General features: G+C 67.4%; 3 protein-coding genes across 8 annotated transcripts; 2 read left to right on the top strand and 1 right to left on the bottom strand.

The window, feature by feature from the left end:
- Positions 1-223: 223 nt before the first annotated feature.
- Positions 224-2102, top strand: INSL3 (insulin like 3). The gene is made up of 2 exons (XM_019489214.2): positions 224-398; positions 1915-2102. Exons 1-2 carry the CDS (start codon positions 224-226, stop codon positions 2100-2102), a joined length of 363 nt encoding a protein of 120 aa, XP_019344759.1.
- Positions 2103-2707: 605 nt separating this feature from the next.
- JAK3 (Janus kinase 3) lies at positions 2708-15666 on the bottom strand. Its single transcript, XM_059720038.1, has 25 exons — positions 13123-15666; positions 12790-12911; positions 12222-12424; positions 11894-12017; positions 11597-11708; positions 11179-11324; positions 10729-11014; positions 10171-10293; positions 9858-10015; positions 9237-9348; positions 8828-9014; positions 8557-8678; positions 8297-8428; positions 8005-8089; positions 7503-7636; positions 7183-7321; positions 6667-6818; positions 6386-6536; positions 6034-6173; positions 5544-5733; positions 5325-5449; positions 4747-4919; positions 3977-4094; positions 3777-3887; positions 2708-3704 (listed from the first exon to the last, which is right to left on the bottom strand). The coding sequence occupies exons 3-25, from the start codon at positions 12409-12411 to the stop codon at positions 3588-3590; spliced, it is 3327 nt and encodes a 1108-aa protein (XP_059576021.1). The 5' UTR covers positions 12412-12424; positions 12790-12911; positions 13123-15666; the 3' UTR covers positions 2708-3587.
- Positions 15667-15768: 102 nt separating this feature from the next.
- SLC5A5 (solute carrier family 5 member 5) lies at positions 15769-23964 on the top strand. Of its 6 annotated transcripts, XM_059720041.1 has the most exons (17): positions 15769-15859; positions 16758-16917; positions 17334-17788; positions 18318-18383; positions 18536-18587; positions 19031-19098; positions 19603-19757; positions 20242-20382; positions 20812-20941; positions 21179-21267; positions 21356-21468; positions 21557-21627; positions 21715-21801; positions 21954-22159; positions 22249-22352; positions 22450-22565; positions 22726-23964. In XM_059720041.1, exons 1-17 carry the CDS (start codon positions 15833-15835, stop codon positions 22873-22875), a joined length of 2190 nt encoding a protein of 729 aa, XP_059576024.1. In that variant the 5' UTR covers positions 15769-15832; the 3' UTR covers positions 22876-23964. The 6 variants fall into 6 exon arrangements, with proteins under 6 accessions (XP_059576024.1, XP_059576027.1, XP_059576025.1 ...); XM_059720044.1 differs by lacking the exon at positions 21954-22159; XM_059720042.1 differs by lacking the exon at positions 22450-22565.
- Positions 23965-24691: the final 727 nt, after the last annotated feature.

Here is a 24691-nt window from a genome sequence, read left to right as displayed (position 1 = left end):
CTTGCCTTGAGGAGCAGAGCAACGTCCCGGTGGCGTGCCGTGCCATGCCGTGCTGTGCCCAGGGCCAAGGCTGCCTCGGCCGCACCACCCAGAGAGGGGATAAGAGCGGCCGGCAGGGATGGGCAGGCAGCGAGCCTTGCAGGGAAGCTCAGAGCTGCAGGGACAGGGGTTCGGACGCCGGCGGAGCTGCCCCTGGTCGCGGTGCCCTGGTCAGCCCTGAGCCATGCGCTGCTGGGTGGCTCTGGCCATCGTCGCCCTGATGGCGAGTCCCAGCGTGGGCTCCCCGGCGCAGGACGACCGCGTGGTGAAGCTGTGCGGCAGGGAGTTCATCCGGGCCGTCGTCGTCGCCTGCGGAGGGTCCCAGTGGAAGCGCTACCCCTGGAAGGGCACGTCCTCTGGTAAGTAGCTCAGGGCTCCGTCATCCCTGGGGCTGGGAGCCGGGGTCTGCTGGGGGCTGTGGTTTCAGAGGGATGCATCCCCCCTTTCCCTTCCTGTCCTAAAGGGATGCGTGGCATTGCTTGGTCCTGCCGAAGCAAGGGCTAAGATTGGGGGGGTCCTCTGGGGTGCCGGGGATACACCCGTGCGTGATGTAGCATGTCCGACGGGGAGCTGTGGTACTCGGAGGCACTGGCATCGTCTGAGCTGCGCAGGGAGGATCCACATGGCTGCAAAGCTGGGACCTTCCCATTCCCATCCCATGGGGACCAGGATGGCACACAGGCTGGGAGCAGAGACCTGCCAGCTCTCTGTGGCCCAAGTGCCCGGGAAACCAGCCTGCTCTCACAGCTGCCTGCGGGCAGCATCTGGGGCGGAGGGCTTAAGACTAGGAGCGGGCCAGGCTGTGCTGAATATCAGCCAAGGGGTTTCCCCGGGGCCGCAGACATCAATACAAGCTGCTGGGATAAATGCAGGTTTTGGGCCAACTTGTGGGAGCACCTGTGCCGCTTTCTGGAGCAGGCTCATGCCCTCCTCGGTGGGGCAAGGAGCTGCCCTTTCCCTCCCCTCGGTGAGAGCAGGTGTCAGTGCTGGAAACGTGCCCACTAGGCTCTTATCACCTCTCAGCAGGTGCAATTTGCCCCAGGCTGCTGCTTCCTGTGGGAGAGGAGGTCAGTGCTGGGCTTGGCATCCGAAAAACTAATATTTGCAAATGCCTCTGACGTGTGAAGACAGGAAGACGCGGACACTCAGCTGCCACTTGGGAGTGTGCCTGGCATCTCCCAGCTAGGCTGGGCTGGGTGGGGTGGGAGCAAAGGGCCTGGGTGGCAGAGGGCAGCACAGACCCCGGGGGGCTGAGGCACTGAACGAATAGGTTTGGGGGCGCCCAGCTCCCGTGCGTGCTTCCTCTGGCGGGTGCAGAGCGATGGAGCCACAGGGGCACTTTGTCCCTCCGGCACTTCCCTGTTCTCCCCGTGCCGGTGTGCTGGCCAAAAGGGCCAGGGCAAAAACCCGGTGGCACCCTCAAGCTGATCCCTTTGGCTTTAGGACAAGGAAGAATTGCAAAGTGTGTGTGTGTGGTGTGGGTCCTGTGTGGGTTGCAGCACCTATTTGTTCTCCAGTGCACCCAGGCCCCGGGCAGGGCCCAGCAGGCACAAGGATGCTGCTTCTTTCTAGCAGGAAACTTTTTTGTGGGGGGGGGAGTTGAATCACAAAACCCCAGCACCACCCTGCTTTCTAAAGGTATTTTCCCATGTCAGGTATTGGTGCCCAGTCCAGAAATGGGGAACTTCCTCCTGGCAGGGTGGAGCGCTCACGCAGCACAGCTCAGGGCAGGGCAGGGCAGGGGGGATTCAGCCCTGGGTGACACGATGGGCCCGGGGCAGTGTCCCTGTGTGCGGGGAGCTGCAGGAAGACCGGGAGGGGATCGAGGGCTGGGGGGGAGCTGCCGGTGGCTGACCACCTCTCTCCCCCTTGCAGCCGAAGTGCTGGACTGGCTGGACGGCGGCGTGTCCAGAGAGCCCGGCGCGCGCCCCCCCACCCCGGTGGACAAGGCCAGCCCCGAGGAGCCTCTGGGGGCCATGACACGAGTCCCCGGCGGCCTGGGCCTTGCCGGCGGGTGCTGCACCCGGGGCTGCACCCGGCGGCAGATGACGCGGTTCTGCTAGTCGCTGCGATGCCAGACGCCCCCGCGCTGCGCAGCAAAGCCCCGGCGGTGCCCACGGGACTCGGGGGCCCAGGAGGAGCCGCGCAGCCGCTTGCCCCACTTGCGGTCTGGTGCTGTGGGCACAGCAGCTGGGCTCGCCTCCCTCCTCGTCTTGCATAAACGCCCAGCTCCCTGAGTCACAGGATTAAGCAAAGCCTCGGTTGGCACGTCCAACTGGGGAACCGCCCGCAGCACCCCGGCACCGAAGTCCATGTCCCCAGGCTGGTGCCACGCATGCCGGTGGCTGCCCCCACGAGCTCGAACATGACTGTATGGCGACTGCTTGCAATAAACAGCCCCGCTGCCCTGCGCCGAGTCTCGCCAGTGTCTTTGGCAACGCGCTGCCCCTCCCTTCTCTGGCGTGCGCCTGGTTTGGGGGTCTGGCAGACCCCCCCTCCCCGAGGCTGTGCATTGCCGCCTCTCAGACCCAATCACTTGGTTGTTTGAAAGACCCTGTGCCTTTGGCACCGGAGCTTGCCTGGCCCATGGCACGAGGGGACTGTGTCCTGCGGGGTTTTGCGGGGGGACGACCCAGCCCTTGGCAATAAAAAGCCTGAAAGCCCAAGAGACTCTGATCTTTCCAGGGTTTTAATGTCAAGGTGATGCCTTTTGCGGTCTGTACTGGGCACAAGCAAGCGCAGAGCGTGTCCTGCCGGCAGCTCGCCTGGCTGGGGCCTTTGCCACCCCGCTCAGCCCCTCTGCAGGCTCTGGGAAGCCCCAGTATAGGCAAGGGGGGCTGGTTTCCACACACACACCCCCCCGCCCCAAGGAAAAATAGGGGGTTAAAAAGCCACTAGAGAGACCTCAACCAGCAGGTCCTGGCTGGCAAATGGCGATGGAGGGGGGCCAGGGGAGCAGTGGGGGCACAGTGCTGCCCAAACATGCCAGGGCTGTCCAGGCCCCGCGGCCCCGGGGACTCTTCTCAGTGTGGACCAGACCTGGGGACCGGGCATCACAGGACCCGGGAAACCACAAGGCATCCTTCGCGCTGCCAGCCCCTCGCACCCAATGCTCTGGGGCAGCAGTGCCGCTGGGCGCAGCCTGGTCTGGGCCAGGTGAGTCGAGGCCGAGGAGCCAGGCTGAGCCGTGGGGGCAGCAGGGGCTCTTGTCAGGTAGCTGGTCCCCATGGGATGCGGGAGGCTGGCATCACTGCCCCTGTGCCCAGCCCTGCCCCAGGGCAATCACTGCTCTGCAGCCAGGAGTCCAATTGTGCTGGCATGGGGGGCAGCCTGGCAGGGCCCGCGAAGCCCAGAGGGGAGCAGAGAGGTCCTTGAGGGCACGCTGCAAGCTGCCCGCACATCCTTGGCACTGAGCAGCATCGTCGTCCTAGCACTAAGCTTGCGGTGGCCGCGGGGACCTTGGGCAGAGCCTGCTACTTCTGGTGGTGGGGGGTCCCAGGCGGTGCCCACTCCAGCGCTGTCTGCGGGGTGGGCGCCAGCCTCGGGTGCTACCCCCGGACTTTGCTGCGGCTGTCCTGCAGCGCCTCGATCCTGGCTGCCAGCTCCCCAAACGTGGGCCGCTTGCTGGGGGTGAAGGTCCAGCAGCTCAGCATGAGGGCGTGCACCTGGAAGGAGAAGGGGTCAGCGCTGGGACGGAGGGAGAGAGGGGGCTGGGGCAGGGCAAGGCAGGCCCCTACCTCGGTGGGGCAGCCGGCGGGCACCGGGAGCCGCTTGTCGTCCTTCAGGAGCTCGAGCAGGGGGCAGATGATCTGCGGGGGCTTGTCCGGCCCCATCATGCGGAGGAATTCCTGCGGGCGGTGGGGGGGCCGTGAGCATCGGGGCAGGGGTCGCCCCCTCTATGAGCCAGGGCACGGCTGTTCCCCTGCCCCACGCTCACCTCCGAGGGGCTCCGGCTCTTGCTGCTGAAGGTGAAGAGCTCGTAGAGGACGACGCCGAAGCTCCAGACGTCGGACTCGCGGGAGAACACGTTGTCGGCCAGTGACTCGGGTGCGTACCTGCGGGGGGGGTGGGGGGGGTGTCTGGGCAGCCTGGGGGAGCCCAGGGAGATCGTGGGGGGTCCCCTGGGAAGGAGGGGGAAGGGCAGGCACAGCCAGACACGCCCCATCACGGGCGCCCTCCTGTCCCCCCATCCCTGGCCAGCGGTCCATAGCGGAGACCTCAGCCCCGGAGATCTCCATCCGCCGCCTTCGGGTGAGCCCCGGCAGAGACCGCAGCGTGCAGCACACTCCCTGCGTGGCGCTGGGCTGGCCCCTTTCCTCTTCGTGACTCAGTTTCCCCCAGGGGTGGACGCCTTGCCAGCATGGGGCGAGGGGGTAGGCTGGCCGGCGGAGTGGAGACAGTGAGTCTCTGGCCTGCCCGCCTGCCCGCTATGTCGCTGGACACGAGGGAGAGGCTGGGGCACTGCCTGAGCTAACTGCATGCCTGTGGCTAGGGCAGTGCCACGCTGCACCCGCCAGTGCCAGGTGTAACCACGTTTGGCTCCCTGCAACATGGAGTCAGCTAGGGAAACTGAGGCACGGACAGAGAAAGAGACCAGGCCGAGGCCACTCGGTGCGTCTGTGGCGGAGACCCCAGGCGTCCTGGCTGCCTTGCAGGCCGGGCTTCACCCCGGTGCCCAGGGCTGCCCCGGGGACTCGGGCACCTTACCAGAAGATGGGGCTCTGCCCCGGCTCACGCACGACGTAGTACTCCTTGCCCTGGGGCAGCAGCTTGGCCAGGCCGAAGTCCCCGATCTTCACGTGGCTCTCGTTCTCCACCAGGATGTTGCGGCTGGCCAGGTCCCGGTGCACGCAGCGCTGGGCGCCCAGGTACTCCATGCCCTGCCAGGGATGCCCGCAAACTCCAGCTGGCATTGCAGGGTTGTGAGGGGGCCTGTCCCCCTCCCCTGGCCCCAGGAAAGCCTCTCGCTGCCCTTCCCCGCCAGCCCCGGGCATCTGAACCCGGACTCCTGGGTTTCACTCCCTCCGCTGCTGTGCCTCAGTTTCCTCCCCTGCTACACAGGGATGGGCCCATCGCTGCCAAGGAGCAATGTGGGGCAGCAGGGGACAGGTCCCAGTTTGGGGGGACGAGTGAATTCAGCCTGGCGCGATGTGGGCTTTGCAGGGGCTGGGACCCTTCTGCCCTCTGCTGCTGGGGGCTGCCGTGAGGGGGGCTCCCCTGGGATCGTGGGGTCCCCAGCGCCATGCCCTCCCCTGGCAGTGCCCCCCTCTCAAGCCGGCCTGCACCTTGCAGATCTGCAGCGCGTAGAGCAGCAGCTTGCGGTGGTCCAGGCGCGCCTGGTTCTTCTGCAGGAAGTCCCGGAGGCACCCGTTGGGCAGGTACTCCATCACCAGCCGCAGGCTCCGGCACCCTGTGGGCACGGGGGGCTCAGCTGCGGCTGCCGGGGCCAGATCCTGAGCTGCTGGGCCGCGGCTCGGGCTCTGCCCCCCCTGGCCCCGGCTCACCCCGGCTGTAGCAGACGCCGCGGTACTTGACGATGAAGTCGTTGTGCATGGCACGCAGGATGGCGATCTCCCTCTCGAAGTCCCGCAGCTGCTCGGCCGAGCTCTGCTGCAGCCGCTTCACGGCCACCAGCTCCCCGGTGCTGTCGCCCAGTGGGTCGTAGCGGCACAGCTCCACGCTGCCAAAGTTGCCCTGTGACCGGCAGCGCGGCCCGATGAGCGGAGCCCAGAGACGGGCCCGCACCCACTGGGAGATGCCAGGTAGGCCAGGCGCTCGGGGGGATAAGGGCAGAGGGTCGTGGAGGGGCGACCCCCCAGGTAGAGGGGCCAAGAGAGGTGCTAATGCCCCCCCAGCTTGGGCACAGGTGCCCTGGCAGTGCATCCCCGGGTACAGCTCTGCCAGCTGCGCCAAGGAGGGGGTCTTTCCGGCTCCAAGAGCCAGTGCAGAGGGGGCCCAGGGGAGCGGGGTCTGGGGCAGCGAGACCCCGCTCACCTTGCCCAGCACGGAGATGTACTTGAGGTGGCGCTCCTCGAAGAGCGCGGGGTCCTGGCACAGGGGCGCGTTGGCGTAGTCCCAGAAGCCGTCCCTGGCTGGGAGGTCACTGGGCGACAGGTCCGACAGCAGCTCGTAGTCTGAGAGTGGCGGGAGGAGAGCTCAGCGGGCCTGGGTCCGCAGCGCAAGCCCCCCCAGGGCATCCGCAGCCGAGCCACCGGGTACGGGCAAGACCCCCTTAACCCTGTAACGCCCCTGCACCCCCCACGGGACCTCCCTGCCTTGTCCCACCTGCCGGGGAGCCCGTGGCCAGGAGGCCTGGCATGCTGCCCCTGCCCCGCCAGGCACCCACCCGAGGTGATGAGGCTGTTGAGGTCCCGGAGGATGGCGCGGAAGGAGGGGCGCCCGCGGGGCTGGTAGTCCATGCACTGGGCCACCAGGTTGGCCAGCTCCGTCCACTTGGGAGGGGGCAGCTGCAGGGCGCTCAGGTAGAAATCCAGCTTCTGGGTGGAGAAGCAGGGGCCGTGAGGGGCCGCGGGGTCTGCACGGGCCCCCCGCTTCCCGGCGCCACCGGGGGCCGCGGCCGCCTTGCTCCCAGGCTGGAAGTGGGGCGCCCCAGCGGGCCCGGCTCACCTTGGAGGGCTCCAGCGCGCTCAGGGGCACGGCGCCGCTGCTGAAGATCTCCCAGAGCGTTGCGCCGAAGCTCCACCTGTCCGCCTCGAGCGCCAGGGCCTTGGGGTCGCGGACGCACTCGGGGGCCACCCAGGGGATGCGGTCCACGAGCACTGCGGGGAGGGGCATGCTCAGCCGGTGCGTGCCCCCGTTTTGTCCCCCCGCTCCCTGCAGGGTGGGGAGGTGTGTCTGGGCCAGCGGGCCCCGCGAGGGAGGCAGGATGGTCTAGTGGTTACAGCACTCGCTTGGGACCGGGGAGTCTGGGCTTCCAAGCCTGGTGCTGCCACTGCCTCCCCGTAGGGCCTTGGGCTTGTCCCTTCATCCCCCTGGAGCGCTGCCTTGTAGGGGAGGGGGAGCACGCTCCAGGGGTTCAGCTGTGTCCCTCGGGGGGAGAGCAGCGTGCGGGGAGGGGGGAAGGGTGCCCCCCCTTGCTGGGGCAGGGATAGACCAGCCCCCACGCCCCGGCTGGGCACTCACGCTCTGGGGCCAGCACGGTGATGCTGACCCCTGGGTCGCTGAGCTTGATGAAGGGGGGGCTCCCTCCAGCCGTGTCCCCCTCCCGCGCCAGCAGCACTTTCTTAGCCGAGACGTTGCCGTGGATGATCTTCTTGTCCTCCTGGGGGGCAGGGAGCGGGGGTCAGCTGCGCGTCCCAGGGGAGCTTGCCAGCTGTGAGCCCGGAGCCTGCGGGCTGCACTGGGGCGTGCGTGTGTAGGCATGCACAAGCAAGGGGCTGTACATGTGTGCACGCACGTGTGCACGTGCCCTCAGGCATGCACCGCTCCTTCCAGGGACTCACCAGGAAGTTGAGGGCGTAGGCCAGCTGCTTGGCCACTTGCAGTTTCCAGCTGGTGGTCACCTTGCCCTCGGCCTGGCTGCGGCGCAGGTAGGTGTCGAGGGCGCCATGCCGCACGTACTCCTGCACCATGACGCCTGCAGGAGCGGGTTTGGGGCTGGGGTCGGGCAGGGCTGTGCACCCCCTCCCCTGCCCCTGACTGCCCCAGGAGGTTAGAAACCCTCGTGGAGCCCCCCTGGCAGGGAGCTGCTTCCCGGCTCTGGGACTGGGGACCGAAGCCAGGAGTCCACGCTCCCCATCACCATCCCAGCAACTGCACCCAAGTGGGGCGAAGGACCCAGGCGTCCTGACTGCACCCCTTCTGCAGCATGGCAAAGCCGGACACCCCAGCCCTGGCCTCCCCGCACTCGGCACAGGGCAGGAACTGGGGTCCCTGCAGGCGTGGGGCTGAGCTTTGCACCGTCTTGCCTATGGTGCCTGTGACCCGGACGGGAGCGATACTCACTGTCCTTCCCGATGCTGACCCCGTGCAGCAGGACGAGGTGCTTGTGCGAGACCTGGCTCATGACGCTGGCGGCTTCGAGGAAGGACTGGGTGGGGGCGAGCGGGTTAGGCAGGGCCGATGCCCTTCCAAGCACCCGCGTCCCACCTGGGTCCTGGGGGCAGGGAAGGGAGGGCGCCCCGAACCCCAGCTGGGACTGGCTGCTCTTGGAGGCACTGCGGGGGCCGGGCACTGGGGTGGTGAAGGAAGGCCAAGGCTGGGCTGTGGGGCGGCCCGGCCCGGCACGGGGTCTCACCGCGGAGCAGTTGCGCTGGCCACTGTCCAGCACTTTGAGCAAGACCTCGGTCTGGTGCTGCTCGCCGCCCTCCTGGTCCCGCTGGATGCCCCGGTAGATCTGCGTGAAGGAGCCCTGGCCCAGGCTCTCACCCTGTGGGGAGCGACGGGCCGCTGGGTGGGGGCAGAAACCCCCAGCCCCTTCCTCCCCTGGCCCAGGACGACCCTGTGCGTCCTCCGGGCCCAGCCCGGCCAGGCCCCCAGCTCTCCCCATCCCTCTACCCAGGTCAGGTTCTCCAGCCGGATCTTGTGGAAGGTCATCTGGTTGGGGATGCGGCGCGGGGCGGAGGGGGAGCCGGGCAGCGGGGAGCAGCCCCCTCGCACAATCAGCAGGTTGGACTTTTCTAGGGGTGAGCATGGAGGGGAGATGAGCAGGTGATTGTCAGACGCTCCCTAATGAGGAGCTAGGCTGGGCAAAGCTCCCGGGGGCCTCGGCAGACGGTCCCTGCCATGGGGCACGACGGAGGTCTCAGTGTGCCTGGCTTAACTGTACCTTTGGGCCGCGGAGGGCAGCACTCGGCCAGGCGCATGGCCACACCGTCGGCCTGCAGGCTGCAGTGCTGGTAGGTGCCCAGCAGCTCCCGCAGGCTGCCGAAGCGCCGCACCACCCCGGAGAGCCCGTAGCTGCCGTCTGGGTCCTTCCGGATCAGGCAACGCTTGTAGTCCATCCCCAACGCCGTCTGCACCGGGAGAGCGCGAGAGAGGGCTTGGGGTCCCCATCCAGCGAGCCAAGGGGCTGGGCGTGGGCGGCAGCATGGGCCAAGCACCCCCTAGTTCAAACCAGCACCGAACGCCAGCCCCGAGGTTTCTTTCCCAGTTCCACCGGACCCTTTCCAGCGCAGACGGCCACTGGGAAGCTGGGAGCGCCGTGCCCACCCCCTGGGAAGCAGGAGCCAGCCTACCTCCACGCAGACTGTGAGCAGGTAGCTGTCGAAGTCCTGGGGGCTGCGGCGCAGGAGGTAGAGCCCCGGGCTGCTCCCCGCCGTCTTCAGCTTGTGCACCGCAAACTCCGAGCTGCAAAAGCCAGGACGGTGTCGGGGCCGGCGGGTCTCGGCCTCAGCCCTGACCCACGTGAGGGGCGGGCTGGTTGGCAAAGGCCCTGCAGAATTGCCTCCCTCCCCCGTGACTGCCCTTGCAAGGACCCCCATGCCCTTCATCTTCTCGTCTCTTGGATGGGAGCCCCTTGCAGGTATTCCCAGTGCCAGGTAAGGAGGCGCTCGTTGGCGGAGGCAAGACGGGAGCCCGGCCATGCAGTGGCGCACCTGGCCACGGTGCCGTGCAGAGCTGGGACCCCAGGAGCCCTGCCTGGCCGGCCCTCTGCCAGCCTGGCTGGTTTTGGGGTGGGGGGGGGGTGTATTAGGGTGGGCGCAGTACCCAGCAGCACCAGCACGGGGTGCTGCAGGCCATGTTTTGTGTAGCCCCTACCCAAACTGCCCCTGCTGGGGTGTTTTTAACCCCTGCCTCCCCTAGAGCCCCAGGCACTGCCACGAAGCCGGGGACGTTTGCCTGGTCGGGGTGCCCACCTGATGGGCCCGTGGCACCGGTTCTCCAAGTCCTCCAGGAGCCGGGGGGGGGCCACCTCCTTGCAGAAGTAGTGGTGGGCGTCCGCCGTCAGCCGGTAGTAGCCGTCCAGGAGGGAGACGAAGGACAGCGCCTCTCGCAGGCTGGGGAACTCCACCTCCTGCGCGGGCGGCACAGGCGGGGCTGGGCTGGATGGTGCAGGGCGTCTGCCCCCCCTCCCAGCCCTGCATCCACAGCACAGGCCGCCCAGGCCCAAGAGGGGCCCCGGGATGCCTGAGCCCCCCAACCCTGCCCCTGCCTCCGCTCCCCGCGCACCAGGATCCGGTTGTCGGTCTTGGTGATGGTGACGACGCGGTTCTCCACGGGCTGGCTGTCCCGGCTCGCCTGCTTGATGCTGATGTCGGCGATTTCGGGGAAGTCGCAGAAGGGCTGGCGGGTCTGGGGGAGATGGGGGCAGGGGGGTGACAGGGCTCTTGGGGACCGCGGGTGGGGGTGCCTTGGGTCCCAGGGCTGGGATGCAGGCATTGGGGCAGGCCGCGGCGAGAGTGTCCAACCCTTTACCAAAGAGTGCCACCCTCCCAAGTGTGTGCCAGGCACTGGGCTTGAACGGGGGGCTACAGCGGTCCTCATGGCACGGACCAGCCAGTTCTGGGGTGGTGCAAAGACCCCCCGGGACGCAGAGAGCGAGGGCTGGGCTGGCCCGGAGGCTGCAAACTGGGTCTATCTTTTACAGGGCACCGTACAGCCCCGTGCACGCTGCCAGCATTGCCCTTGGCTGGCGGCAGCAGGTAACGTGCCCACCAGCGGGTGCTGGCACCCCAGAGCCCCAGCTCCAGGGGTGACCCCACAGCTGGCACTCGGCCCCCGCCTCACCTCGTCCCCGCTGTGGCTCCAGAAGACGCCGCTCTCCCCTGCCACGTGGATGAGGGTCTCGGGGTCGGGGGTGCCAGGGAACCGCACCCAGAAGCACTCCTCGGCCCCCGTGCCCTGCAGCCGCGCCAGGTCCAGCAGGTACTTGATCTTGAGGTAGCGGGCGTCCGTCTGGCAGGCACCCAGGCGCCGCAGCGACTGCCCGAACTTGCGGCGGATGCGCTTGCGGGTCAAGAAGCCGCGCTGCTGGATCTGGTCCCGCAGCCCCTCGGGCAGGCAGGACTTGTAGCTGCGGGGGCGGGCGAGGGGGGCTGTGAGGGTGGGGGATCCCTGCGCTGGGGCACAGGGGAGCAGGGCTGCCCGGTCACCGGCCCGGGGCCAGGGAGGGAGGGCAGCGCCAATGCATGCTCCTGCCAGGCTGCAGGTGCCCGCCCGCCCGCCCAAGACCCTCACCTGACGCAGCTGAAGACGTGGTCCAGGCTCTGCCGGCGCTCCTTGGCGATGCGCAGCATGTCCAGCACGGCCAGGCACAGGCAGGCCTCCAGCGTCTGCCAGCTCAGCACCCCTGCCACGAGCCCCCGCAGGAAGTCGCTGCGGGACTAGGTGCCCCGCAGGGTCAGCATGGGCGGCAGGGGCGTCTGCTCGCCACCCGTCCACCCCGCGGGCAGAAAGTGGGCACCCCGTGGTGCTGCCTGCCCCTCCGGGATGGGGCCACCGCCACCGCCTCCCTGCACAGCCTTGGGTGAGTCTCTGCAGCAGGCCCAGCTGTGCAATGGTGGAGGGGGCCAAGGTCACGGGGCAGGGGAGGATTTGCTGGTCTGGGGCTATCTTGCAGCTGTAGGGCTGGTGGGTTGGGGCTGGCGCTGCTCACCTGAGCAAAGAGGTAGTCGATGACAGGCTGGTCCAGGACGGCGCTGGCCCGGTCCTGCAGCAGCTGGAACCGCTGCGACTTCCCCGGCCCGCACCAGTTGGGGAAGAGGAACCTAGCCCAAGGGCGGGGAGAGGACAGCTGGGACCGGGGTCTCTCAATCGCTGCCTCCACGTGCACCCCCAGGCCAGGGGCTGGGGTGCGCATCGGGGAGAGCCGCTGTGTGCTCAGGCCAGGGACCCGTGGCGTGCTCTGAGCACCCCTGGACCCGCGTGCACTGGGGCTCGTGGGGGTGGGTACCTGATCCTGTAGACGACGACCAGGGTGGTGGCATCGCTGACAGTGAAGACGTGGTTGGGGGGGTACCAGCCGCTCAGGTCCTCGGTGGCCAGGGCAAAGAGGCAGTGGCAGACGGGCAGGATGCCTGGAGGGGCGCAGGGGTGCGAGACGGCGGGCATTGCCCCGTCAGGGCATTGAGTGAGTCACCCAGGGGCACTGGGGGGGTCAGTGGCAGAGGCAGGGGAGAACCCGGCCCCTCTTCATGCCATGCTGGGGGCACAGCGCAGCCACCCAGGGCCCCAGCCCCTGCCCTTGACCCCCTAACCCAGGGACCGGAGCGTGGCCTCACCGCAGGCCTTGGCGGCCGCCACGCACAACTCCTCTGCCAGGTACTCGCCGAAGGAGAAGGTGAGGGTGCCGGAGGAGTTGGGGGTGCCGGGCTGGTGGTACAGGTGCACCTGCAGCATGCCCGCCTCGGTGGAGGACAGGCTGCTGGAGCAGTGCCCCATCAGGGGGGTGTCTTCGCCCAGTGGGGCCATGGCGGGGCAGGCACTGCAAGGACGGGGGGTTAGCCCGGCAGGACCCCCCACCCCTCCGCTCAGGGGAGCACCCCAGGGGCACTGCGGCGCCTCTCCCTGCCCTGGCCCCAGCCCCGGCCCCAGGAAGGCACCTCCCGCGTCAGCACCGGCCTGCGGTTGGCATCAGGCTGCAGCTCGCGCTCCGCGGGGGGTGCAGCTCCTGCGCCGCCTTCCCCAGGGGCGGGGGGCCCTGCCAGCGCGGCTCCAGCCTCAGCGGGGCACGGCGCTGAGCTTCAGGGCGGCTTCCTGAGCCGAGAGACCCGGCATGCCCTGCCAACCCACGAAGCCTCCTGAGAGCTGGGGCTGGAATCCCTGGGGGGAAACTGAGGCACTGCCTACCCGGGGGTGTCTCCACACTGCTTGGGGGCACTTGTACTATCGGCTCGCCCCCGGTCCGGAGCACATCTCAGGGCGCTGCCAAGGCAAGCCCCGGGTTAGCCATCGGGTGCAGCCCTGCGGCTCTGGGGGGAGAAGTGGGGTTAGTGGGAGCACGGGGACTGAGCCTCAGCCCCCAACCACCCCTGCCTTTTGCTTGCACACCTGTCTGCCCCCATCCTCCCCTATGGGTGCCCAAGTCCCCAGTGCCAGGCCGTGGCAGGGCCCTCGTAGCCGCGTGCTAACCCCTGGAGACCCCTTGCCCGAGCCTTCTTGGGGCACGAGGCTGGGGGTTACCTGGGAGGGGATGAGGGGTCCTCGATCCAGCCCACCCTGGAGGCAGGCGAGGCGACGCCCTGGCGATGGGGCAGGACCAGGCCGCTGGGCGCTCGCTGCTTGTATTTCCGGGCTTGCGTGGGCGTCGGGTAGAAGATGGAGATTAAAAAGGGGAAAGAGAAAAGTCCCCCTCCCGGCTTCCTTCCTGCCCCGGCGCTGCGCAGACTTCCTGCCACGCGGGGCTGGGTGTGCGCGGTGCGTGGGGGCTGCCAGGGCAGGGGGGTCCCGGCACCCAGCCGGGCTCCTGTGGGTGATGCAGGCTGGCTCCGGTCCCAGCCGTGCCATGGCGGGTGGAGGTGGGCAGGAGGACCAAGACGTGGTGCGTGCGGGCTGGCACGCAGCCGTGGGGCCTTTCCGGGAGCAAGCCGCCAGCGGCTCCCCTGCAAACTCATTCCTGGCGCCTTACTGCAGTGAAACCCTTCTGCTTCCCCCCAAAAAACCTTTGAGCTAGCCCCCACCGAGGGGGCCCAGCTCAGCAGAGGCTTTGCCACCAGGTTGCACCACTCCTGGAGCTGCCCGGGTACCACGGTCACGCTTCTGGGGCTGGGGATGCCCTGGGCACGGAGCTGCATCCCCTTGCCGCCTCCCCTGGGTCCCTCCCTGCAAAGAGCAGCTGCGGCCGTCACTTTTGCCCCTTGGGGGTGGCTTGGAGCTGCAGCCGGCGGGGGCTCTTCTCCCTGGCTGGGGCAAGTGCAAGTCCACTGGCCCCTGCAAGGGATGGGAAGCCTCTGGGGAGCAGAGAGCCAGCCGCAGCCCTGAAACAAGGAGCTGCTGGGGTTTCCTGTGGCTGTGATGGACATGGGGCCTGCAGGAGCCCAGGCAGGCGCCGGCGTGGCTCGAGGCTCAGGCCACGGCTGCCGCAGCCCCGTCAGGCAGGACGTCTGCGTGGCTGGGAAGGGGGGACTGCTGCCGGCAGCTGGGCCGTGGGTGGGAGAGGGAAACCGGCCGTGCAAGCCTGAGCAGAGGGACCTAGTGCCAGTGAGTTGGCAGAGCATGGTTGGACGGGGCTTGAAAATCTGTCTGTATGCTTGAAAATGCACTTGGTCCGTGCAGTCTGTCTGCTCTGCCGTGGGGGGCGTGACTGCCCCCCTCCCCTGTTCTCCAGTGCTGAGAGGTGCCAGCGGTCTGCACGGTGCACCCCGGCTCTCCGGGAGCTCCTTCCTCCCACCCCGCCACCAGGTGCCTAGCCCAAGACCCGGACCCGGCGTGGTCTGGGAGCCCCAGACCGGTGCCGTTCACAAGAGGGGAGGTGACGCCTGGGATGTCCAGTCCGGCCAGCCTGGCCGTCCCCGTGCTGGTGCCAGGCTAGCAGCAGCCTGTGCAAGCTCTGGCAGGTGCTGCAGCAAGGAGAGGCGAGTGCAGCACTTCTTCCCCGCGCTTTGGTCAGCCCCCGGCTATTCCCACTTCAAAGGCAGCCCCATGAGTCGCGCGGTGCTGGGGGCTAATCCCGGCTGCTGGGCAGGGGGGCGGTAAGCTGCTGCCCTGTGCTGGGCCAAATCCCGGATGCACGCCAGGTAGCTGCTTTGGGCACAGCTGAGGATTGGGCCCGGTGCAATGGAGGGAACGGGAAGAGGGCAAATCCTGCATTGCTGAGGCTCGCTTGTGACCCCAGAGCAGGTCCGTCCGGGTGCTCTTCCAAGAGGGATCTTCCACTGTTTGGATAAAGGATTACCCTTGGGCAGGGAGGCTGTTTGTACTGGCAGCTGCCCCACGCCATGCACCTCGCCAGGCTCTGGGTAGGGTGGGCGCTGCATGACATAGCTGGCTATGGGGCTCCTGAAGCCCAGGGAGCATGCTGGGTCCCCGTGCATGGGAGCAGGCTGCGGGTCTGGGCGCCCACGTGCAGCAGGCTGGGCGGCTGCAGGGCTCTGGGTTTCGGGAAGCGAGTGGGCGCGGTGCTCTGCGTTGCAGGAACATTTCCTCATCCCAGGACTGGAGGCACCTGTGGTTGTGCAAAGCACTTAGGCTGGAGCAGAGGATGTTGACTGAGCAGGAGCTACGCCCTGGCCAAGATGGTCCACTGGCAGATTTATTACCCTGGCCGCTTCCCACTGTTCACAAACCAGCCCAGCCTTTAAAACACCTGGAGACTATTGCATGCAGACTGTCCTGCAGGCAGGGGAGCTCCTCCACGACAGGAGGCCGTGGGTGCTGGGGCCTCCACGCTGCTTGTGTTCCTGCCTTGTCTCTCCTGTTTACCAGGGAGGGCACTGGTGGCTGCAGGGGTTTTACTGGGAGTGTTATTTGATGTGTTGCTCCACGTGCTGGGCTCTGCAAGGCACGTGCTGGCCCACAGCCTGTCCCAGGCTGGCCCTGTGCCCCAGGGAGCTTGGGCCTGAATCGCCGGTACCTGATACAGGGGTTGGATTGGGAGGTGTTGGTGTGTGCAAGCACATGTCTCTCCTTGCAGCTCTCGGAGGCTCTGTGTTTGCCAGGATGGGGGTAGGGGTAGGGGTAGGGGTACGGCCCTGCCGGGCTGCAGCGAGACGTGCTGACAAGGGCAGGGCACCGCGGCACGTTGCCCAGAAGCATCTTTCACTAGCTCTTCATATCTGTGCCCTCCTGTCATCTCAAGACTTAAGTGCACCGGAAAGCGGTGGGTCCAGGGGTGCGGGTGGATCCAGCAGCTGCTTTGTGCTCAGAAATCAGGCACCAGGACGGAGCAGGGAGGATGCAGAGGCACCGGGAGGGGGCTGAGGTGAGCAACGCCGAGGGGCTGGGGCAGTCCTGGGGCTGCTGGAAGTTACATGGGGGCCGGGGTGGCACGACGGGAAGGGTCCCAAAGCCACTGGACGCCACCTACCCTACCCTGGGGGCACCAGAGCCCAGCCTGCCGCCCCTTATCACCCTAGCCCCTGTTTTCCCTGGGGTCGATGAGAAGCTCAGGGCTGGCATCTGCGGAGGAGGCCTTCAGACAGCCCCGTTTCAAGGCTGACCCATTCTCCCGTGGCCCAAACACAGATAACAGCCCCCGCGGCTGGTTCCTTTTAACCCAGGTCTTCTCTGGCTGCAGGGAGAGTTGAACCTTGGTCTCCCCAGGGAGGCCCCGGCTCCATAGCCCTGGACGTGGGGGGCTGGCGGCCCCCCAACAGCATCCCGTGCACCTCCACCTGCCCCTGCACGTGCGTGTGTCCCGGAGCAAGCACAAGTGTGTCCTCGGTGCCCCCCATTCTGCATCCCACCCTCTCCAGGGCCCGGGTTGTCCGTGCCCCCTGCACCGCTCCCTGCCCTCAGGGGTGCAGCATACCTTCAGGGACTTGCTCGGGCCCCTGGGCCAGGCATTGCAAGGGTGCCTGGCACTGCACCCACCTCTGCATGGGCAGCCTTGGTCTCCCTCAGTCTGGGAGAGCCAGGAGCAGCTCCTCCCTTATCACCGGCTGCCTCCTTATAAGCCTCCTCAATCAAAGCTGCCCAGGTCAGTCCGGAGCTGCCTCGCCTGGGTGACCGCCCTTTCCCGGGGGCCGTGGCGGCTGGGGGGAGCCCCTTGCCCCTGCGCTGCTTTGCTGCTTCCAGCCCATCAGCGGGGCTAGGGCATTTACTGCAGGAAAAGCTCTTCTCCTAGCAAGAATAATTCCCCTGCTTTTTTCTCCCCCAAGAACGAAGGGCAACCTTTTGCTTGGCACAAAGCAGCCTCCTCGCCCCATCCTCTCCGCTGCGTCGGCCTCCAGGGTCTCTCGTTCTGGGCCGATGCGATCGGGGTCCTGAGACGGCTGGCTCCGGGGCTGAGGATCCCTCTGCGGCACCGATCAACGAGGGGTGAGCCCGGCTGGGCTGTGATCCCAGCCTCCGCATCCTCCGTCGTCCTGTCCGGGTGGCTCTGCTCCGGGGTTTATTGTTCTGGGTTGGGGGACGGGACTTTTCCCCTTTTTCTTTGCATCCCCCAGCTGAAACCAGCCCTTCAGGGCCCTCTGGCCCGGTCTGGCAGACGTGGCCTTTCCGTCGCTGCACCGTGATTCTCGCCCCCTTTGCTCGTGGTTTGGAAATATTAACATTCCCCCCCCTCCCACCTTTCCGCAGCGAAGCTCAGGTTGCTCGTTCAGGTGCTGCATCGCTCCCACCCGGAGCCTGGCTCAGGGCCCGCGTCTGACCGCCCGGGTCTGCCTCCGAGGTCTGGCTGCTCCCGAATCGCTCGGGGGCACGGCAAGGTCTCATTGCACCCTGTCCCTTGGCAGGCCGGGCTGCAGATCGATCTGCCCGCGGTGCAGGGAGCTGCACGTGTCCAGGTGGGGCCACGGCTCGTGCGGCCGCTGCAGCCACGTCGCGGGCGGGCGGCATGGAGGTGTTCAGGCCGGAGATGCTGACGTTCAGCCTCTGGGACTACGGGGTCTTCGGGCTGATGCTGCTGGTCTCCACGGCCATCGGGCTCTTCTACGCCCTTGCCAAGGGCGGCCAGAAGACCTCGGAAGACTTCTTCATGGGGGGCCGGCAGATGCCGGCCGTGCCCGTGGGGCTCTCGCTGTCGGCCAGCTTCATGTCGGCCGTCCAGGTGCTGGGCGTGCCAGCCGAAGCCTACCGCTACGGCCTCAAGTTCCTCTGGATGTGCCTGGGGCAGGCGCTCAGCACCCTGCTGACGGCCTTCGTCTTCCTGCCCGTCTTCTACCGCCTGGGGCTGACCAGCACCTACGAGGTGAGGGGCGCGGGGCTGCCCGAGGGGTCCCGGGAGGACTTACCTGGGTGCCGTGGGTGCAGGGGCCACGCGTGCCCCGCGCGGCTCTGCCGCCTCTCTCCTTTCTGCCCCCTCTGCAGTGCAGCCGGACCCCAGCCCCACGTCCCCCCCGCACCGTCTCGGCCTCTGCCCTCCCCATCCTGCTCCACCAGCCCCTCCATCCCAGCTCCTATCTGCTGAGTCTTGCAGCCCCCCCTCCCCCCCGACTGATGACCTTTCACCCCAGTTTGCAGCCCCCACCCGGCATGACCACCTTCCACTGCAAGGAGGGGGAAGGGTCCAGAGTCCCCTGCTGCGGCCGGTCAGGGGCGGTCCAGACCGTTAGCAAACACCGCCGGCCTGGGGCCCCGGAGCAGCAGATCTACCAGCTCCGGGTCCTGCGGGGGCATGTGTGACCCCCCTGCCCCCCATGTCCAGGGGTGGGGGGGTCGGGGGGCCGCGCTGTGCCATGCAATACCGTGCTCATCACACCCTTGTGTCCCCCCGGCAGTACCTGGAGCTGCGCTTCAGCAAGGAGGTTCGCCTGTGCGGCACCGTCCAGTACATCGCGGCCACGGTGCGCTGCTGGGGGGCCGCGGGCTGGGCGTTACCGGGGGGGTCTGCGGGGTTCGGCTGAAGCATCTGCATGGGGCTGGGCAGGAGGTGGCGTGGGGCAGGGCAGGGGTGTCCCCGGAGTCACGGTGCCCCCGCGTCCCGTTCTGGCTGCAGGTGCTGTACACGGGCATCGTCATCTACGCCCCGGCCCTGATCCTCAACCAAGGTGCGTTGCGGGCACACGCAGCGGACAGCAGAGTCCTAGACGATGAGGGTTGGCAGGGACCATGCGTCTAGTCCAGGACCAGCCCCAGCTACATCCTCCCAGCCAAGGGGCTTAAACACCTCTGGGGAAGCGGGAGAGAGACGACTGGAGGAGCCTGGGGCTGGGCCTGGCATGGGACCCCCCCAGCACCCACCCACCCACATCCCCCCTGCACCAGCCCATCCATGCCCTTCTGGGCAATGCCCGCAGGCTGAGCCCGCGGATCCCCTCCACCCCCAGGCCGACGGCTCGTGCCCCGTGTGCCGCGCCAACCGGCTGGGGCAGGGCAGCGGAGCCCGGGACCCTTGTGGTCCCCGGAGCGGGGGTCTGTTTCTTCCCGGGGGGCAGGGGTGCAGGTCTGTAGCAGCGCCTGCTTCAGCGGCTTTGTTTCTCCGGCGGCTCAGTGACAGGGCTGGACATCTGGGCATCGCTGCTGTCCACGGGAGCCGTCTGCACCTTCTACACCACCATCGTGAGTGCCGCAGGCGCCCGTGCCCCCCACCCCTGCCCCCAGGTCGCCCTATGCTGGTGCAGCCTGGGCACTCACCTCTCCTGGGCGTGGCTGTGCCCCCGCTGGCAAGACCCGCGGCTGATGTCTTGCATGGGCAGATCTCCGTTTGCCAGCCTGGGCGGCCTTTCCCCGGGAGGGAGCTGCTCCCGGAGCTCCACCAGCAAAGCCTGGGGTGCACCCGAGAGATCAGAGCCCGGGTGCCCAGCTCCGAGCGCAGGTGGGGGGGTTTCTCTCCCATGCACTCCTTCTCCAGAGACAGGATCCACCAAGGGGGTGAGGCAGGCTGTGAACTTGAGCCCGGTCTGCCCGTGGGGTGGCGTGCCAGGGGGAGAAGGCAGCGATGCTCCGTTGGCTCCAGGCTGGTTTGCTCCAGCCCTTGTCACCGGCCCTGGAGAAGCGCGGTGCCCGCTGATTCCCTGGGGTCTGCTGCCCGAGGGGCTGAACCCCCCTTTGCACCCCTCCCAGGGCGGGATGAAGGCGGTGGTCTGGACGGACGTCTTCCAGATGTTCGTGATGCTCTCCGGGTTCATCGCCATCGCCATCCAGGGCACGTTGATGGTGGGAAGCCCCGGAGGGGTCCTGGGCGCCGCGTACAACCACTCCCGAGTGAACTTTGCTGAGTACGTTGGTTTCCCAGCACAATCCGGTCGGTCCGGGAAAACCCCACGGGCGTCCGTGTCCGTGTCCGTGTCCGTGTCCGTGTCCGAGCTGGGTATTCGGACATGCTCAGGCCTGTAGCTCCAACTTCCCCCCATCAGGCAGGAGGGCCCAGGAGTCCTGACTCGCAGACGGGGAGATGGAGCAGGTGTGCGCGCACCAGGCCTTTACTCCGGTGTAGCTGGACTCAGCTCCAGGGTGAAGTGGAGCCACCATGTGCCGTGGCCTCACCCCAGGCTCAGCACTGTCCCCCTTGGAAAGGCAGCGGCTGTGCCCCGCTTCCCCATGGGGGGTCCGCTCCCCGAGTCGGGTTTATCCCGGGATAAGCTCCGTGCACACCAGCAGCCAGGTGCTGCTACCACGTACCGCTGGCCCTGGAGAGTGGGTCCGCGTGTCTGCTGGAGTGAACTCCAGGGCTGCGTCCTCATCGTGTCGTGCGCCCCGCAGCTTCGACCCCGACCCCCGGAGCCGCTACACCTTCTGGACTTTCCTCTTCGGGGGCACGCTGGTCTGGCTGTCCATGTACAGTGTGAACCAGGCGCAGGTCCAGCGCTACGTGGCCTGCCGGACGGAGCGCGAAGCCAAGCTGTGAGTCTGTTCCCCGCGTGGAGGAAGGGAAACTGAGGCAGGGGCCAGGAGAAGGAAGCACTCTGTCTGAGCCACCCCACCACAGCCGTGGGCAGCGCAGAAGGGTCCCCGGCTGCCCACGGGCACGAGGACCAGGGGGACCGCATGCACTTGGGTGCAAAGTCAGGGCAGGGATTAGAGCCGTGGCCTGGCCGTGAGTCCTGGGGTGAGAAGGGTCCAGGCTGGGTGCATGCGGGGAGCTGCTGGCTGCACAGGGGAGAAGGGGTGGGAAGCGGCCCATGTGCCCCCTCCAAGGCGGGTGGTACGGGGCAGCAGGACAGATGTCAGCAGCTGCCCGAGGAGGGCAGGGGGCTGCCAAGCTGGACCCCCAGCTCACTGGTGGGGGAGCTGGGACCTCACGCCCGCTGGGGCTGTGATCCGTGCCCGCAGCGCTCTGCTGGTGAATCAAGTGGGCCTCTGCTGCATCGTCTCCAGCGCCGTGACCTGCGGCATTGTGATGTTTGCGCTCTACAAGGACTGCGACCCGCTCCTGGCCGGATACATCTCTGCCCCCGACCAGGTGCCCCCCCTGCCCCGGCGAGCCCGGGGGGTGCAAGGGGGGAACCGCTGCACTCGAGCGGCGAAAGGCAAGAGGCGAGACCGTGGGAGCGGGACCCGCCGCCTGGCGCGGACCCCGACTGCGTCAGCGGCTCTGCGGGGGGTGGCTGGCCCGCGTCCCGGTCCCAGTCCCGGGTCCGGATGGGAGCGGGCCGCGGGGGGAGCGGGCCAGCCTGTGTCATGCAGCCGTCTCTTGCAGTACATGCCCTACCTGGTCCTGGACATCTTTGAGAGGTACCCAGGTGTGCCCGGCCTCTTCCTGGCGTGTGCGTACAGCGGGACCCTCAGGTAACCCTGGGGTGCAGCCCGGCCCCCCACCCCCAGCCTGCCGCCCCCCCACCCCCCCGGGGCACGGCTTAGCTCTGCTTCCCTGCAGCACGGCATCCACCAGCATCAACGCCATGGCGGCCGTCACCGTGGAAGACCTCATCAAGCCCCGGATGCCGGCCCTGTCCCCCCGGACCCTCATCCTCATCTCCAAGGGACTCTGTGAGTCTGGGCAGCCAGGCTAGGTCCAAGCCAGGGGGTAGGGATGCCGGCGGCCCCGCCTGATGCCATCCTCCCGTCTCTGTTGCAGCGCTGATCTACGGCACCGCGTGCATCACGGTGGCAGCCTTGTCCTCGCTGCTGGGGGGCGGCGTGCTCCAGGTGCGCCCCTCGAACCCGCTGCCCTGCTCTGCCCCTCACCCCGGGGCACCCGGGCCCTGCCTGACTGTGCCCCCCTCCACCCTCCAGGCCTCCTTTACCGTCATGGGGGTGATCAGCGGCCCCTTGCTGGGCGCCTTCGTGCTGGGGATGTTCATCCCAGCTTGCACCACGGCCGTGAGTCCCGCGCCTGCTTGGAGGGGAGGGCTCCCCGGGACCCGGGCAAGTCCGAGGGTGACCGCCGGGCCAGGAGGAAGGTCCGTGAGCTGGGACGATGGGGAGGGGGTCTTGCAGGGTGGGAACAAGCATGCCAACCATCCTGCCCCCAGGGAGCGTTCACGGGGCTGGGGGCCGGCTTCGTCCTGTCCTTCTGGGTGGCCGTGGGGGGCACCCTGTACCCCCCCAGCGCCGCCACCATGGGGGTGCTGCCCACGTACGGCACCCTCTGCCCGCTCTACAACACCAGCCACGGCCCCAACGGCACCGTCGTCCTGGGACCGCTGCCCCCCCGCAACGTCTCGGTGCCCGCGGACAGGTGAGCGCCGGGGCCGGATCAGCCGTGGGCCGTGGCGCTTCCTTGCACGACCGTCATTGCCTCTCCGCCACGCCGCGCTTGCTTTGCAGGCCAGCCGCCAGCGACAACTTCTACGCCATGTCCTACCTGTACTACGGCGCCCTGGGCACGCTGTCCACGGTGGGCGTGGGCGTGCTCGCCAGCTACCTGACAGGTGAGGGGAGCCAGGCCGGCCGGGGGGCTGTGCTGGGGGGCTCTCAGCTCGGGTGGGGATCAGCGAGGGGCGTCTCATCGGCCGCGCCGCCCGGCAGGTCCCGCGACGCAGCGCCGCGTGCGGCCCGGCGTGCTGTGGTGGGACATCGTGAAGCAGACGTCCTTGGCGGCCCCTGCCAGCGGGAAGAGCCCTTTTGGTCACGGCCCAGACACGGTGAGCAGGGACAGCAGGCGCCTCTTTATCCGGGGGGAGCTGGGGGTCCCCCATTGCTGCAGGATGCCACTGGCTGCTCCGAGGAGGCAGCTCACAGCCGGGGGGCAGGACGAGGACGGGGCCGCGGAGACCCCGCTGTGACCGCCCTCCCCTTCCCCAGGTTCCCTCGTCCGCCTGCCCGGTCCCGGGGCCCGGGCGCAGCGCGGAGCCCCGCCAGGCGCTGCTGATCAGCCAGGAGGAGGTGGACACCGGGGAGCCCCTCTGGGCCTGCAGCTCCGTGGACCACCTGCTCCGGGAGACCAACGTGTAGGGCTGGGGCTTCCTGTGGGGCTGGGCTGCGCCACGCGGGTCTGACCAGCCACGGCTGCACCGGGGACAGCGGAAGAGGGACGCAGCGCGAGCGTGCACGCACGCCTATGCACGTACGCATGCATTTATAGAGACCTGGATGGAGCTGGCTGCATCTGGGTGCCCGCACACCCCACGGCAGAGGATCGCAGGCAGGCTGGGGTACGAGCTCCCCCACGACGGCTCTCCCCTCCAGGGCCAGCCCGGCAGAGGCGGGGGCCAGCAGCACCTTCCCTCCCAGGAGCCCAATAAGGAGCTCCCTGCAGTGCCTCGAGTGCCGTGCCTGCGTGCCCAGCGCCCCGGGCCGAGCTCGGGACCCCCGACCTCCCCCTCCCCGCCCCAGGCATCGCCACGCTGCACGTCCGCGTGGGTGCACGCACGCGATGGAGAGAGAGGAGACAGGAGCAAAACCCCTGCCAGTGCCTCTTGCCCTCCGCCACTGCCCCATGCAGGGGCCATTCTGCGATGAGCAAGTTTGTTATTACCCTGAAATAAAATAGTTTTTTGATAAGCGTACTGTTAGGTTAACAATAATTTAGATTATTGAGAAGAATTAGATTGGCAGCTGAATACAAGGCTCGACCTGTGGCCTAGCAATGCTGCTGACCACAAGGCAGAACGATGGCTAAGCCAACCGTTTATGTTAAATAGTTATTTTAACTGTGTCGCCCATTTTCTGAGAGAAAAGACAACGAACGTAAATCCGCGTAGGTCTTTGCACTGAGGACCAGCTACAGCATGCAACGTGATGAGATAAGAGGGGAGTAGAGACTGGCACCGCTGGAAACAGAGAAGAGACTGGAATGTAAAAGATAACGTGTAACCGCGACTGAATTTCTGCCTTTGGAAAAGTACCGGCTATCATAGATAAATATGATGTTACTATGACGATTTGTGTAGCACCATATGCGAAGATGATGACCATCAGTATTGCATATTTAATGACCTTGTCGTTTTCTTTGTTAGAAAAGGTATAAAAGACGTTGGGGCCGTTTTGCCTCTCTGCTGGTTTATGGTCTTTGCTCGAGCAAATAAACTGCAGTTAACCCTTTACCCGCGTTGCCTGGTTCCTGTGCGGCTAGACAACGGGCTCCAGGGAGTTTTCTCCCGCGACAATTCCCGTGTCACTTTGCCCCCCGGCTTGCAGGGGGGAAGCGATGGCGGCTGCGAGCGTCCGGGACGCTACGAGGCAGGCAGGAAGGAAGCGGCTGAGGCGCGATGTCCTCGGACGCTGTCGCACGGGCGCCCTGCTGCACCATACGACGTGCGAGGGCGTGGCTGGGCCTTCCTCCGCGTGCAGCCTGCGCCCCCGTCCTGGCGCCTGGGCACCGCCGTGATCGGAGCCACGGCAAGGAGCAATGGGCTCTTGCTGCAGCAAGGGAGATATTAGGTGGGACCCCCCCCCCCTTCCCAGCAATGGGGGGGAAAAAAAAAAGGCAAGGTTGGGGAGGGGGCGGGGCTTAGGGCCTCCATCTTGGGGAGGGGCGGGGCGTAGCGCCGCCATGTTGGTGAGGGGCAGCGCTTGCCGTCATACTGCCGCGTCGCAGCGCTAGGGGGGGTGGGATGAGGCGCGCGGCGCCATCTTTGTGCGGGGCAACATCCCCACCACCTTCCCAGCTGCCTCGAGCCGAGCTCTCCCCGTGCTTGCAGCGGTCGGGGCACGCCTCCCGCACAAGGGAGGAAGAGGAGGGGGCAGGCGGAAGAAAAAGGAGACAAAGAGAGAGGTGCCCCTCACAAAGATGGCTCCGCGCCCCGCACAAAGATGGCGTCGCGCGACG

Source organism: Alligator mississippiensis, chromosome 16 (assembly GCF_030867095.1).
Source record: "Alligator mississippiensis isolate rAllMis1 chromosome 16, rAllMis1, whole genome shotgun sequence".
NCBI classification, from domain to species: domain Eukaryota; kingdom Metazoa; phylum Chordata; order Crocodylia; family Alligatoridae; genus Alligator; species Alligator mississippiensis.
The sequence above is the reverse complement of the archived record's forward strand: the minus strand, read 5'-3'. Positions and strand labels throughout refer to the sequence as shown.

Coding starts and splice junctions, on each gene's coding strand:
- INSL3 (XM_019489214.2), top strand. CDS start 224: ATGCGCTGCTGGGTGGCTCTGGCCATCGTCGCCCTGATGGCGAGTCCC. Junction 399..1,914: donor CTGGAAGGGCACGTCCTCTG/GTAAGTAGCTCA, acceptor TCCCCCTTGCAG/CCGAAGTGCTGGACTGGCTG.
- JAK3 (XM_059720038.1), bottom strand. CDS start 12,411: ATGGCCCCACTGGGCGAAGACACCCCCCTGATGGGGCACTGCTCCAGC. Junction 11,325..11,596: donor TCGACTACCTCTTTGCTCAG/GTGAGCAGCGCC, acceptor CGGGGCACCTAG/TCCCGCAGCGACTTCCTGCG. Junction 3,705..3,776: donor CCGCCGGCTGCCCCACCGAG/GTAGGGGCCTGC, acceptor TTCTCCTTCCAG/GTGCACGCCCTCATGCTGAG.
- SLC5A5 (XM_059720039.1), top strand. CDS start 15,833: ATGCAGAGGCACCGGGAGGGGGCTGAG. Junction 17,789..18,317: donor GGCTGACCAGCACCTACGAG/GTGAGGGGCGCG, acceptor TCCCCCCGGCAG/TACCTGGAGCTGCGCTTCAG. Junction 22,566..22,725: donor TTGGTCACGGCCCAGACACG/GTGAGCAGGGAC, acceptor CCCCTTCCCCAG/GTTCCCTCGTCCGCCTGCCC.